The sequence below is a fragment of the Megascapheus bottae genome, chromosome 5 (genome assembly GCF_031878675.1).
Source record: "Megascapheus bottae isolate mThoBot1 chromosome 5, mThoBot2.hap1, whole genome shotgun sequence".
Taxonomy (NCBI): Eukaryota; Metazoa; Chordata; class Mammalia; order Rodentia; family Geomyidae; genus Megascapheus; species Megascapheus bottae.
Window position 1 is genome coordinate 25,218,302 of NC_143513.1, and position 14,866 is coordinate 25,233,167.

The 14,866-nt window shown below is 42.6% G+C and overlaps 1 protein-coding gene across 1 annotated transcript in view; it reads right to left on the minus strand.

The window, feature by feature from the left end:
• Positions 1-5,463: 5,463 nt before the first annotated feature.
• The window catches only part of Scrn1 (secernin 1), a 57,623-nt gene continuing 48,220 nt past the window's right edge, over positions 5,464-14,866 (minus strand). The window contains exons 6-8 of the mRNA XM_090332820.1: positions 14,482-14,647; positions 7,243-7,423; positions 5,464-6,434 (exon numbers count right to left, since the gene is read on the minus strand). Coding sequence (XP_090188946.1) covers positions 6,276-6,434; positions 7,243-7,423; positions 14,482-14,647 — 506 coding nt within the window. The 3' untranslated portion in view covers positions 5,464-6,275. The remainder of the gene's footprint in view (positions 6,435-7,242; positions 7,424-14,481; positions 14,648-14,866) is intronic.

The window sequence follows — 14,866 nt, forward strand, 5'->3', positions numbered from 1 at the left end:
AAGAAGACAGTCCCACACCATGGAGACTCCAGTGTGGGAGTAAACCGCCTCCCTTGTTCATGACCTGCTGGGATAGAAATTAAAACAAACCTATCTGAGGACAGAGGGAAAGAAGGAGCAGAAACCAAAAAAAAAAATGGCATGTAGTAAGAAATCTCAGGAATCCAACATTAATCTCTCCTCCACACCTTCCACTGATCCCATGCCCCTCTGAGCTCCTGCTGGTACATTGAGCTCCTTCCAGAGTGAACAGACTGAACTTGTCCATGAACTCAAGCCAGGGGTTCCTGACATCCCTCCCTTCTTCTGACATAGTCTGTGACTTCCTGTGTTTCACCCATCTTTTATATTTATTGATGTCTCCTGCAGATTCATTTCTTTGTACTTAATAAACTTTAATAAATGGAAGTGGTTTTGGACATCTCTTTATTGAAAAAAAACCATTTGTGGTTACCAGTACTAATTTGAGTTAGATTTTTAAATTGATAAGTAACAAGTGTACATATGCAAAGGATATGGTAAAATGTTGTGGTATATGTATATACTATGTAATGATCAAAGTTGAGTAGTAAGCCACACTTTGTTAAGGGTTAGGAAGGCTTCCAGGAATGTCTAAGGCAAAGAAAACGTTTGCTGTAATCTACTATTTTAGAAATGAGGCCTTTCTCCTTTGAGTAAACTAACTTAAGAGTGTTGAGGAATGGGCTTGAACTCAGGGCCTCCTCATAATGTTTAAGTGGACCCTGGAGCCTAATCTAGAGGAGATGTGGTTCATCCACTGTTAAAGCTGACTTAGATGCAGAACTTGGATGGCAAACACGGATCTGAATCTCTGCTTTGTCTCTCATAAGTTTGGAAATAAAAATCACTGCTTTTGTGCCTCCATTTCCTCACTCATCAAACGGTGACAAGAATTGCATCCACGAGGCTTATCTGGGTGAAGATACCTGGGCACTACACTCTGAGGAACAACCAGTGTATGTGTTTTGTGCTAAGTCACAAACAGATGTTGCATTTAGAGGTTTACTGCACTGTACTGGCCACAACTTACTAGCTCTGCAACTGAATAGCAAAGTCAGTGCAGCATTTAAAGTTTATAGATGTTCCAAAATAAATCTCATCCAGAAACTCATTTTAAAGTTAAGCTGCTTTGCATAAGGGGATGACTGATTTTTCTCATATTTGTGGAGGCACAGATTAGCTCTTCCATGATCAAAAAGGTCAGTGGGAGTAGGAAAGAAAAGCAAGGATTCCAGATAATCTACTAAAATAAGATATAAACATCCAAGTCACTTACGTGGGCAGATGGTAAAAGAGTTCTGCTGTGAGGCACCTTTTAGTGAGTTGGGACAAGGAGAGAGAGTCCCTCTAAGGGATGAGAGGAATAGTTTAATGGAAAGAACCATAGACTCCAGGAACAGGCTAGTTATTTTTTGTCATTGTGACAAAATACCTGCGAAGACAACTTAAAAATGAGCAAGGATTTCTTTTGGCTCAATTTCACAAGATTCAGTCTATGCTTGGATGGCTTCATGGCTTTTGGCTTGAGATGAGACACAACATGGCAGAGAGGGAGTGGTGGACTAGAGCTGCTTTACCTAAAGCATCCAGAAGCTAAAAAAGCAAACGAGGGACATAGGATCTAGCCCATCAAAGATATGACCACAGCAACCGACTTCCTCTAATCAGCCTCTGCACTCCACACTTTCTTTTGTCTCCCAATAGTCCATTCAATAATGGACCAAACGGTGGATGAATCTATTGGTCAGATTGGAGCCCTCATGATCCAATCACCTCTCGATGCCTAGAGTTGCAACCCATGAGCCTTATAGGGGATACTTCATATTTACTGTAAATCCTAATAGTGAGAAAGTTGCAAATTCTCACTGTGTTCCAGGCATCTGAGTGCATCTGTATCTTGTCCAGCTCCTAATTTCAACTGATTTGTGTATATTCCTAGATGTGTAATTGTTGGTTCCATGTATAATTTTTTTTCACAACCTCCATAGGGTTGTAAACAATGGGCATGCCACTTTACAGTCTCACCAATAGTGCACCAGGGTTCCAGATGTCCATTGTCTCCAGATCCTAACAGGTAATGGGGTTTCTTTTCCCATTTTGTATTTTTGTCTTATAGTGACTATCCTGATGGGTCTGAGTTGATCATCATAGATTTGAGAGGGTTTAGTTCTAAAGAGTGAGTTTATCCAATAATCGGTACATAATGCAGAGAACTGTTGAATCATTTGAATTTTTTGAAGATTTCAGTTAACAAGACACATTCCTGTGTTCATGCCCTGTGTTGTGACTAAATGCCTGATTGCATTCATGAAACATGCAGCAGAAAAAGCCAATACACATTAATTTCAGTATTTTTATTGTATGTTTGATGCATTTAGATACAATCCCAAAGGCAAGCGTTAGACAGGGAAACTATATGATTTGTATATATTTGTACAAAAGATTGTTAAAGGCTATATACTAGAAACACAACAGTTTTCTTTTATATTACTCCCTGCCAATAACATTTTCCAACTAACACATTTAAATTCTCACAACATGATTGTATATACATATATGTATATATATGTATATATGTTCCTATAAAAATTCTGCATACGACATTTCAGGATGGTCGGTGCCAATTAGATAAAGCACACTTGCCACACATCACAGAAGGGGAGCAGGGACTTAAGACTGTGTGAAATGGAATGCCATGCCTACAGGAAGCATAAGGTAATGTTGGGACAACTAACCTTCCACTCCTTCCCTTCCAGTTAAGCATGGGTCTACTCTTTCTCCTCCCTGTGCCTTTTCCCAAAGCTAAGTGCACAGTAGAAGGCTTTTCCAATAAAGGATGCTGGCTCTCCAGTCAGGAATTCAATGGATTTGATGATAGACAAATTGGTCCTACTTTGCTTACCTGTTGAGCTATCCAAGTTATGTGTCACTTGTACCAATATGGGATGACATCGATTAGGACCAAAAGTAATTTACTTGGGTGACATTTAATTTTTATACTTAATAACCCACCCAGTAATAAAGGACCTTCACTGCTAAGAGCTAATAGTCACATACCTGCCCTTTTAGTTTGTAAAAGTAGACTTCTAATAATAACATTGAGCCTTACATGGTTGAATACTAAGGAATCGCCATAATTTTATTATATTCTTATTTTATCTAGAGATGTAAGATGGCTATTCTGTTTTGCTAATTTATTGTAAGTAGGGCATCTGCCCTGTTTTTCACCTATAGTAAATCCCATCTACTAGACGGACTAAGGTTAGGTTTTAAGGGGGATGGAGAAGATGGATTCTGTCCCTTATGTTCATGGCTTCTTTCTGTACAAAGCATGCACAGGCAACCCTACCCCATCTTACTAAACACACAAATGGTATTCTAGAAAGCTTATTTACACATGACTTTTTAACTTTATTTTTATATTTTACCCTGAACATTTATTTTTCTTACATTGCCTTCAGAAAAGCAATCCTTGGTCAAGAAGTTATCCAAGTGGTAAGATTTCTTGAAGCATAATTTGTAGGAAGCATTTCAAAAGACACACTTCCTACAACTGTGTACGTGAAATCCAACATGGTTCCAGCTCATAAGTGGATAAAGTCACTGTAAGATCACACAACTCCATTAGCAGATTCCTAGCTGTCTTCTTACCTTTATCTACCTATTCCAATGCACAAAGGCCTTGCCCACTACTGTTATCTGAGGTTTGACTGCATATAGGCCACTTACATTTCCTGATGAGGGAAATCAAGCTCAGAAATCATGCCAGGCTGTCATGGAGGGACACTCTGCCCTCTAGTGTTCACACTGAGACATCACAGTTATGACATACAGTGACAGCCAAGCCAATTCTCCAAGAGATTGACCTTTCTCTGCCAGTCTTGACTAAGGTCAGTGTCCAGCATCAGGAGTAGCCATTGTGTTTTCTGCTATATAACTAAGCAATTGGAATTGTATCTGTAACCCTTACCAAGAATTCTGTAATTTATTCCTACTAGATTTCTCATCACTCAGAATCTCCTTATCTATCTGGACATGTTATGTATGAAATGTTTCCCAAACAGATGGAGGAGGGGCCATACAATGGGATCTCACAACATTATTCAGTATCCACTTCTTTTAAATAACTCAGCAGGTGGGCTTAGGAGAAAACAGGTTCCTACATCCTCCTTGAACCGCAATCATCCAACCTTAGCTATTATAGACAGACAGTCAGTATGGCCTCTGGACCTGAGACCCTCAATTCAACATCAGGGAAATCTGTCTGAAGTACTCAACAATAAGCCATCACTACGGATGGCCATGAACTTACAGCTGGAGTATTGTTCCTATTTCTCACTGTTTATGGTTACAAAACTATTGAGCAAAAAGCTCATATCTATATCCACCGACAATCACTCTTCAAAGATTACTGGTAGGGAAAAAGAAGATATTCAAGTAAAACCCCTGGTCTTCAATGTTCACATCTAAGGCTGGGTTGTTGCTACCTGTACAGTCTGTGGCACTGCTGCTACCTTTTTGGTTGGAAGATCACTAATCCTGGGTCATTTTGGAGACTAGTCATAAAATATTTCCATTTTCAGTTTCCTGTCATGAATGAGGAAGCATAATTATGCCCAATGGCCAGCTTCCACTAGGTGCTCATAAATTTTTGCCTTCCTCTTGCCAGCTTCACAGTGGCCTAGAGTTTCAACAGATGTCGGTAAGCACCCCACACTCCTTCCAGCCCACTTCAGTCACCTCCTTGCAGCTGTCTGCAGACACAGACTGGACAGGTGGGATAGGAGGGTAATTCAAGAGGATGGCCAAGGAAATCTACTGATTTACACACCAATCTGTGGAATGAAAAAAGAACAAAAAGCAAAAAACAAACAAAAACACCAACAGAAGGCCTGAGCCTGAGTTGTCATGATCCTGCTGAGAAATGCTCCTTCATCCATCTGTCGCCTGCTTGCCCACTGTCTTCCCAGTGCTAAGCACACTTGCTCTTCCTTGTTTGCTTTTCTATGCTCTGATGATGAGTCCGAGTAGTGATAAGAATGGTGAGCCAATAATGTTGGAAAAGTAGGGACCATTAAGATTCTGGCTACTGGGGCCGGGAGTTTGGCCTAGTGGTTAAAGTGCTTGCCAGGCATGCATGAAGACCCAGGTTCGATTCCTCGGTACCACATACATAGAAAAAAGCTGGAAGTGGTGCTGAGGCTCAAGTGGTAGAGCTCTAGCCTTGAGAAAGTCCAAGGACAGTGCTCAGGCCCTGAGCTCAAGCCCAGGACTGGCAAAAAAAAAAAGGTTCTGGCTACTTTAAGAGAGATCTAAGTGCTTAAGAGGGTTTTCTGTTTGTTTTGTTGTTTGTATGTTTCCCTAATTAGCTTTGAGTGACAGCTGTGGAGGATGGAACTATGCCACAGGGCCATTTCATGATTCCTAGACCAGACATTGGATCTGGAATCCCTTCGACACCAGGCTCCCTCCAGGCAGCAGCTCTGTGTCCTGGTAGGGAAAACAGTTGCCCTTTGTGGGGTAAAACATGGTGATTCAGGAGACCTTCAAGGTGATTCATTTTCAGCTAATACCAATGCCCAGCTCTTTGCATTTCATACATAACATGTCCAGATAGAAGCAGGTTGGGATCTGGTGACCGTGGAACAGCTGATAAAGACAAGTTCTTCATTGTTTCAGCACTGGGATGGAGCTTGAAATGCAGGAGGACCCCACCTGTCAAAGGCTCTGTTCCCCAGGACACACCTGTGGGTGCAGTACACTATTACAGGCCAGTGTTCGAGCAAAGGGAAACTGGGGGGTTCTCTCTGACACACAGAGAGAGCCTTCTAGGCAAACAAATACCTTTTGTACTAGAAGAAACCAGTACCAAGAAATAGACTAAACTTTCAAAAGCTCTTGCTTTTCTCACAGACTCAGCTGTGCAAAGCCGGTCTTTCCAGGTTGGAGGAACTCTAACCCCCTTGAAAGAGGCCAGTGTGCCCACTGTGACTGAAATACAAGAAGAGCAGCTTCAAATCCGTAATTCACCATGCCACAGAATTGGGAGATACAGGTGACTGAGCAAAGGAAGGGGACAATTACATGGCAGAGAAGAGGATGTTTGGAGACACAGGGGATTAGCTTGATCGGGCTTCAGAACATGTGGCTACACCGTAGCATTCTCATTTTGCTCACACAGGAGAATGATTTGTTTTGCTGGTCCGTTAGTCAAGTGGGAAGTGTTAAGTAAGAAGAGAGACGAACCGCTTACTTCACTTAAAGAACTTAATCTCCGTGTCAACACAGTCATAGAAAAGGTCCCCCATCTCAGCAGGGTCTGGAGGGTCGGGGCTGCTCAGGATTTCCTCCATGGCTTCCAGACCTTGCTTTTCCAACTCCAGCATAGTCTTCCTCAGCATGCGGCCCTGCTCCTAAGGAACAACACGGAAACCGCACATGTGAGCAGAAGACACTGACAGCACTGGGGATCCTCTGGTTTCCTGCACAAAGACTGTCCACTACCACCGACATGGCTCTAGAATGTGATGACTGCCCTGGCCTGCTCAAAATACTTCCACAGCTCCCCATCGTTCTTCAAGAAAAAGTTCAGACTCCTGAATGCACTCCGTGAAGGCCTGGATAACCCCAAGGTCTTTCTTATCTGACCTCCTGCCAGGCATACCCCTCCTCTTCAGCCACCAGTGGACTGTACTCCTCCAGCTAATGGCTGCACAGGTGACTCTGCCCTCTGGACCCAATGCTTGGTCAGCTTGTGTCCATCTTCATTCTTTGCTGAAAGAACTTTCCTCTGAACCTCCATGGCATAATGCCTTTACCCCAGTCATGGCCACCAGACCCCATCAGATTACAGCTCTCCTACATGGCTGCATCTCTCACTAGACCTCTCCCTCTCCCTCTCCCTTCCTCCCTAACCATCTGTCTCTCTACCCTCCCTCTCCCTCTCCCTCTCTCTCTCTCTCTTTCTCTCCTTCAACTGCTTTCTGCCTGTGTATTCTCATTCTCCCAGGATACCAAGACAAGACCCACTCACTGAGTGACGTTTTCCATCTTTTTGAGTCTTTTGGTTTCAGGACACCACAATTCTCATTCTAGAAAAGGTCTTGAAATCTGGCTTTCTGGGAAGAGACTGCTCTAGCGAGAGAGCAAAGAATTTGCTAGCTGCTTCCCTGCTCCTTTGTCGCTGACATAGTCCCTTCCCTGGCCCTCACCCAGGCTCACCTGGTCATTCTCGATGACAGCACGTGCCCACTCATGGGCCTTATACAGCTCATGCCGACGATCGGGCTTCTCCAGGAACCGAGGCTCCTTTTTGGCAGGATCGTTATCCCCAAAACAGGGAGACTGTGCTTTGGGAACAAGTTTCACATCATCAACAAAGATGAAAGGCTTGAAAATGGACCTGGAGAGAAAGGACAGCTGCTTCAGCCAGATGGAGCTTGAGACTAGGAACATCCAAGCAATTGTCCTTTTAGCCAGCATGCACTTCCTGAGCCAAGAGTAGCCAAGTGAGTAGCCAAGAGTCTGGCCACGAGAGACACAACTGCATGTTTGAGTAGCTACCCTTCATGTGCAAGCTGCAACATCTCTACTTATATGGAGACAACAAAATGGATTTTTCTCTGTTCTGGGAAGACCACATGAGAGGATCCTTTCAGTTGCCTAAAGTAAGGCAGTTAGATGTGCAGTCTTCTGGGACAAGGATCTTTAAAGGACCGTCATCAAGTATTGCCATCTGGGATTACAAAGGTCTTCACCCCTCACTTCTGGAAAGGAAGGGTTTTGTGGTTTTGTTTCTGAAATACTACATTATTGAAAAAAGCGTTTGGGTTTTCATGGACTCAGGAGGGCAGATGAAGACACATAGAAGCAAAGGATCCCAGAAGCCAGTCTGTTTGTATGACTAGGCTAATGCTGCTCACAGCAGGGGACTGAAGCCCCATAGTCACTGATTCTGCTCTGCTGGCAAGATGGATATGGCTTAGGGGAAATGGTGCATACAGGCTTATACGCATGCATACACTTGGGTATGCACGCATGCATGTACACACACACACACACACGCATGCGCATGCACACTCCAAAAGAGTATGCAGCCAGGTACCAGTGGCTCATGCCTCTTTTCCTAGCTATATAGAAGGTTGAGATCTTAGGATTGCAGCCTGGGCAATGTGCCCATGTGCCTCTTATCTCCAATAAACTACCAAAAAATAAAAATATCTAGGAGTGATGCTGTAGCTCAAGTGGTAGAGTACTAGCCTTGAGCACAAAGAGACTCAAAGACAGTGCCCAGGCCCTGAGTTCAAACCACAGGATTAACCCTTTACCCCAAAGAATCATGCATATAGAGTGAGTGGCTACCCACTGGGGAAAGAGGCTGGCCCTCCCCTCTCTGTGCCCAGAGGAAGTAGTGCTGGTAGAAAGGGCAGTCCTGGCAAGCCCAGACCTCACTGGACCTGTTATCAGTCATATCACAGGCAGCGCCTGCCATAATGACAAGAGAGAGGAAGACCCTCACACACTTGGAGTCACGATGCATTTCTTCAATCTGGACATTTCCTTCTTTTCTCGATAGAAACAACTTGGCACACTCCAAGGAGCCTCGGGAAGGTGTAAAGTGAGCTGGGATGTTTCCTTCTCATCCCTGGGTATGTAGGGTTTAAGGCACTCAGAGCACCCTTGTGAATCTTTTCATAATCTGAAAAGGACTAGAAACCAGCCACCCTGGCAACCCAAATTATGTTGTTGACTTTTCAACATCAGCATCCCAGATGGGGGCCGGGGGGAGACATCAGGCCCTGCTCCATCCTGATGAGTCACAGTCACCAGTTTAACAAGACCCCCAGTCAATCGTACCATCCACATCTGAGGTGCTCTGCCCTGGAATGCGGTAATTAGAAGTACCATGTCAATTCATTATCTGATTCCACTATGGGAAAGAGAGCAGGAGAGAGGAAGGACACTGGTCATAGCATGCTAAAGTGAGGCTCAGATCAACACAGCACGAATATCAACAGTGAAGATCCCTAAGCTGGTAGAATATAGACACATAACGACTCTGCTATTTTCTATAGATTATAGATACACGTATAAACTCATCATATGTCCTATGTGCACAGGTACAGGTAGATATAAATATCTCACACATGGGAGTACAAGGTGTGCCAATTGGGTCATCCCACGGCCCTTTTCTCTACTAGGCATCATCAAAGGAATGTTCCCCTAAGGAACAACCCCTAAAGGAGAACATGCACTCTCACTTTCCACACCCTTTAAAAAACAAATCCTTTTTCCCTCCTGCTTCAAAATGTCTAAGCTTATTTGGATTACCTAGGAAAGGAAAGGAGGAAGAGAAATTAAAAGTGGGAGAAAAGGAAATAGAGAAAGAAAGATGCATCTGTGTCCAGCACAGAGATTGCCTCCAGATCACCTGTCTCAGTCTTTCTGCTCTCTCATAAGGCAGCCATATTTCAACTAGTAAACACCATATTTGAGGGGCTAGACAGCACTGGGGAAATCCTGAAAGGTTAGCATATAACCTGCTGCAGTCATCAGACAATGTCTGATGAAGATGACTCCAGCTTCTTGGCTGGTATGTATGGAAACTCTTTAGCAGGACAGGGAACAAGGAGAGCAAGTCCTGCAGACTTGGGCCTGCCCAATCTATAGCTTCTCAGCTCTACAGCTCTGCACTGGATTGGATAAGTGACCACATGGCTCTCTCTAAGAGTCTATTGAGCTAGAGCTGGAGAGAAGTTCTCTTGAACAGTTCTCTACATCTACTCCCACCTGAGATTATCTTCTAAGTGTTTCATCTGTGGATCATTCCATATCTACTATGACAACGTCACCTTAATCACCCCGTCAAAAGTCACACAGAATCCTCAGATAGCACTAGAAATGTGGAGTGAAACTGGAGGAAGGTATCCTATCGTCCAGGCCCTGCGCTGCACTTACAGACTGCAGACTATGCCCTACATAGCCCCAAAGGCTGTAGAAGTTCACAGCCTCACTCCCCCACCCCCACCCCAATGCTTCTTCTAGGGAAAAACAGGTATCCTCTGTAATAACCATTAGAATTGCCCAGATTGTATAGTCTTGGACATTGCAACTTAATCTTCCAAATCCAGTCCACTGGAAGAAGAAAAAGATGATAAAATTCTAGATGGAGGGAAAGGTAAAAAGGAGGATAGGGAGATGAGGGAAGGAAGGAGGGAGAAAAGATGAGAAAGAAATAAAGTCCCTGTCTCTCTCTTGAACACACTGCCACTCATAATAACCCCATTTTTCTAGAGCTTAGTATAATTTGTTTCCTCCTTTTGGCTGATTTACCCTGTATCTTGAGTATTTGCATTTTCATATATGTGAGGGCTGGTCAGGGCTGTGCTGCTCTAATAATGATCATTGAAAAAACCAAAACCCACCTACATTTATGATGCTTGCCAAACTGTTGTGGTGTAAACACCCCAAGTGGCCCGCTTGAAATCGCCAATAACATCACAGTACATGGAGTTGGGCAGAGAAACACACAAAAGTTCTCTTTGATTCCATCACTCTCTAAAAATCTACATTTTACACTGTCTCAAAATGCATAGGTGGGCTTGGAGTTTGGTCTAGTGATACAGTGCTTGCCTAGCATGCATGAAGACCCGGGTTTGATTCCTCAGTACCACATACATAGCAAAATGCCAGAAGTGGTGCTGAGGCTCAACTGGTAGAGTGCTAGACTTGAGAAAGTCCAAGGACAGTGCTCAGGCCCTGAGCCCAAGCCCAGGACTGGCAAAAAAAACAAACAAAAAAAAATGCATAGGTACCTCCCAGATATTCCCTCATTTCCCCACTTTTCACATCAGCGAAGCTTTCACAAGAAATGTTTTCCCAAGGACACAACCAGTTTACTGGAGGTGACTAGTGTTGCTAGATCAAGGAAAGAGGTACTAACAACACTCAACCTAATACTGGTATGATGGAATTTGCCTCTTTGATAAATTTAAAAGACTTTTGTTTTTCCCTCAGTCATTCAAACTCTTGCTTTTCCATCTGCTTCCAACTCTGAAACTTACATGGTACCTGATCTATAATATGAAGGAGGGAGAAACAAAAGACAAAAAGGAATACATGGATGCGGAAGAAAGCCCTTTCAAGAAGAGGATCTGTAAATAATGTGTGTACACAGGACAATGATGTGCTAGAGGAGATAGGTGAAATCCTTTGCTTGTAACATCAACTGGGAGGGGTAAAGCAGCCCTACTTTTTTTTATCATAACCACAGTTTAAAAAAAGTGGTTAAGGGGCCAGTAGTTTGGCTTAGTGGTAGAGTGCCTGCCTAGCATGCACAAAGACCCAGGTTCGACTCCTTGGTACCACATACATAGAAAATGCCAGAAGTGGTACGGTGGCTCAGGGTATAATTCTAGGATAGAGGAAATCCCAAGAACAGTGCTCAGGCCCTGACCTCAAGCCCAGTACTGGCCAAAAAAAAAAAAACAACAACAAAAAAAAAAAAATGGTTGAACTGCTCTGACACTATTCTCCTAGTAGGGAAAAAAAGCCTAATATTTTTAGCACTAGCAAAAACAATCTCAGATCTTTGTAATTTCATTTAAAAAAAACTCCCAAGAGCAGGTAATTATGCTTCCTGATGGCAAAATACAAAATGTCAGACAAGCCCAATTACAGAGAAACACTGAAATGTTGAATGGGAAGAAAAATAACCTGTGACTGCTTTATAGTCACAGTGGGAGAGAAGCCCATTTAATCATGGAAGGCAAAGATGAATGTCTTCTGGAAGGGACTTAATCTTCTACAAGATCTTTTCAATTATTTTAAGCATGAATAATTTTAGTTAAAATTACTTGAAATTTTCCATTTTAAATACCAGAAGACTATTTCTCAGCACATTTATATAATTGAATTAAATGCTTTACTTCAGCCTGGGATACAAACTTCTTTTAGATGAGTGACCTAGCATCACGAAGTCTTTATCCTAACCACAGCTGGTTCTGGTGACCACAGGGACAATGAAGATTTGGCTCACACCAAGCACTCCCTGAAAGGCTTAATAATGAACAATGTGCAAATCCCTTAGCAGACTGTTCCAGATGACTCAGAACAGAACTCTCGAAGCCACGCTGTATCCCTGTGGGTCAGCAGAATCCTCATGCAATCTTATCAAGCCATCAGCAGTCGGGGTACTCTCATCAAGGGAGAGGCCTGGATACCAGGGAGAGGAGGATCCCCAAATCTGGTAGAGCAAACCATGAGTGGAAGTTAGGGTCAATGGAACCCCAGATTTGGAAATGGAGAGTCAATATCAAGAAAAAGCAGTTGAAGTCAACAAGGAAAAGCACTGAGAGAGGATGTCAGGTAAACCACTGCATGGCTCAGGCTCACTGTGGACAGTTAACAGAAGGACCACATGAGGGTAGAAAAATGGAGGAAGAAGTCAGATCTGAAGCTAATTACGAGCTTTATCAATTAGAGGATGCACACCTGAGCATCACTGACAACCATTCTTTGGCTTAGAACATTAATTCTGGCTTTTTGTACCTAATAAATTTCTGCTCTTCCCATAATGCCTAGGACTTGGAAATCCCTCCTTTGTAAAGAACCTCTGTATACATATCTACAACCTCTTATACATATCTCCACCTCTAATTTTCAACAAGCATGATATTTGTTATATAGCAGTTGCTTATTGTTTGCATGAATAAAAATGTAAGAATAGTTTTTACCATACATTCTGTATTCAGATCTTATTAGAAGGATATATTGATATCAGCAGGACTTTAAAAAAAGAGGGCAAAATATATGGATTGATTCTTGACTACATTGCAATATAACTTGTAAACTGATTTGTTAAATGGTAACTCCTTCGTATAATTACTTAAGAATAATAAAAATATAATTTAAAAAATAAGAAACAGCGGGTACCAGTGGTTCATGACTATAGTTCTAACTACTCAAGATAGCCAAGACCTGAGAATCATGATTCAAAGGTAGCCAGGGGGCCGGGAGTTTGGCCTAGTGGTTAAAGTGCTTGCCTAGCATGCATGAAGACCCGGGTTCGATTCTTCGGTACCACATACATAGAAAAAAGCCAGAAGTGGTGCTCAGGCTCAAGTGGTAGAGCTCTAGCCTTGAGAAAGTCCAGGACAGTGCTCAGGCCCTGAGCTCAAGCCCAGGACTGGCAAAAAAAAAAAAAAAAAAAAAAAAAAAAAAAAAGGTAGCCAGGGCAAGAAAGTGTAAGTGATTCTTATTTCTATTTATGCACAAAATGCCAGAAGTTGCTCAAGTGATAGAGTGCTAGCCTTTAGCAAAAGAAGCTCAGGGATAATTCTCAGGCCCTGAGTTTAAGCCTTAGAAGAGGATGGAAGGAAGGAAAAAAGAAAGGGATGGAGGGAGGGAAGGAGGGATGGAAGGAGGGAGGGAGGGAGGAAGGGAGGGAGGGAACGAAAAGACAAAGAAAGAGGGGGGAAAGAAGGAAAGAAAAATGTCCCTAAAACAAAAATAAATAAATAAATAAAAAGTCACAACCTATAAAAAGTCGCAGCTACTCAAGAGACTGAGATCTGAAGATCATGGATTGAAGCCCTCTCATGCAGGCAAATGCAATGAACTCATATCCAGTTAACCAATAAAAACCTGGAAGAGGTGTATGGCTCACATGGTAGAGTACCAGCCATGAAAAAGAAGGAAGTAAAGAAGAAAGGAAGGGAGGAAGGGAGGAAGGGAGGGAGAAGCTAAGATTACTGGCATAGTGTGGTAGTGTTTTTATTTATTTGTTTGTTTATTTATTTATTGCCAGTCCTAGGGCTTGAACTCAGAGTCTGGACTCTGTCCTTGAACCTCTATGTGAGCCACAGTACCACTTCCAGATTTTTCTGTTTGTGTGGTACTGAGAAATCAAACCCAGGGCTTCATGCCTGCTAGCCAAGCATTCTACCACAAGCACATTCCCAGTCCCAAGGTAGTAGTCTTAATCTGTGCAGTATTGCTTCTTTTTTGAAGCATATAGGAAGAAAGCTACTCCCTAAAATACAATGCCTTAAGGAAGTCATAGTATGCTTGAATATGCAATGTCCCTAGGTTTTTTTTTCCAATAACTCTTAGAAATCGATATTCTGGTAAATCTTGGACATTCCTTTATCCCTCTTTCTCACCATGTTTTATCTGCCTTTATGTCCATGGCTATTGTATATTGTTGATATACATATACTTAACAACCATGTGATGGACTTAAAGCAGTTAAATTCCATTGACTGCAAAAAAATACTATGTAACTACCATTAAGCACCTCACCAAAGCAAAACTGCTTAGGTGCTATACTGAGTGTTGTGACTGAAAAATGTGACCTTGCTATCCAAAGGGAGAACCCAGACAGGTTCTTAACATACCCTTGATGTGGAGGGAAATGCACTTTCTTTTTATTTTACCTTCATCACCTTGTCTTAAACAAACCTGGAAGGATCTGGGGTCCCAGTGAAGTAGTGAATGCAGGGCGAGCTTTTTTTCTGAGGCAGGACAGACACTATACTGGCTGTGGTAAGGAAAGATTCAGAATCTATGCAGATTCCACTGGCTTTGTCTCGTAAGATGTTAATCATCATCTGCACAGTGATGCTTTCTGAGAAAATAAAAGAAACAGAAGAGATGGGAAGAGAAAATGTACCAATGGTGGCAGGCTGCTAACCAGAAACCATTCCTTTGTGTCTCATTTTTATTAGTAACTCTCCCTGAAATTATAACTGGGAATATTACTCACTACAGCATATATTTCTCAGCCTCCCTTGTAACTAAGCCTGGCCATGTAATAAATTTTGACCAATGAGGTAAGCAGAAATGG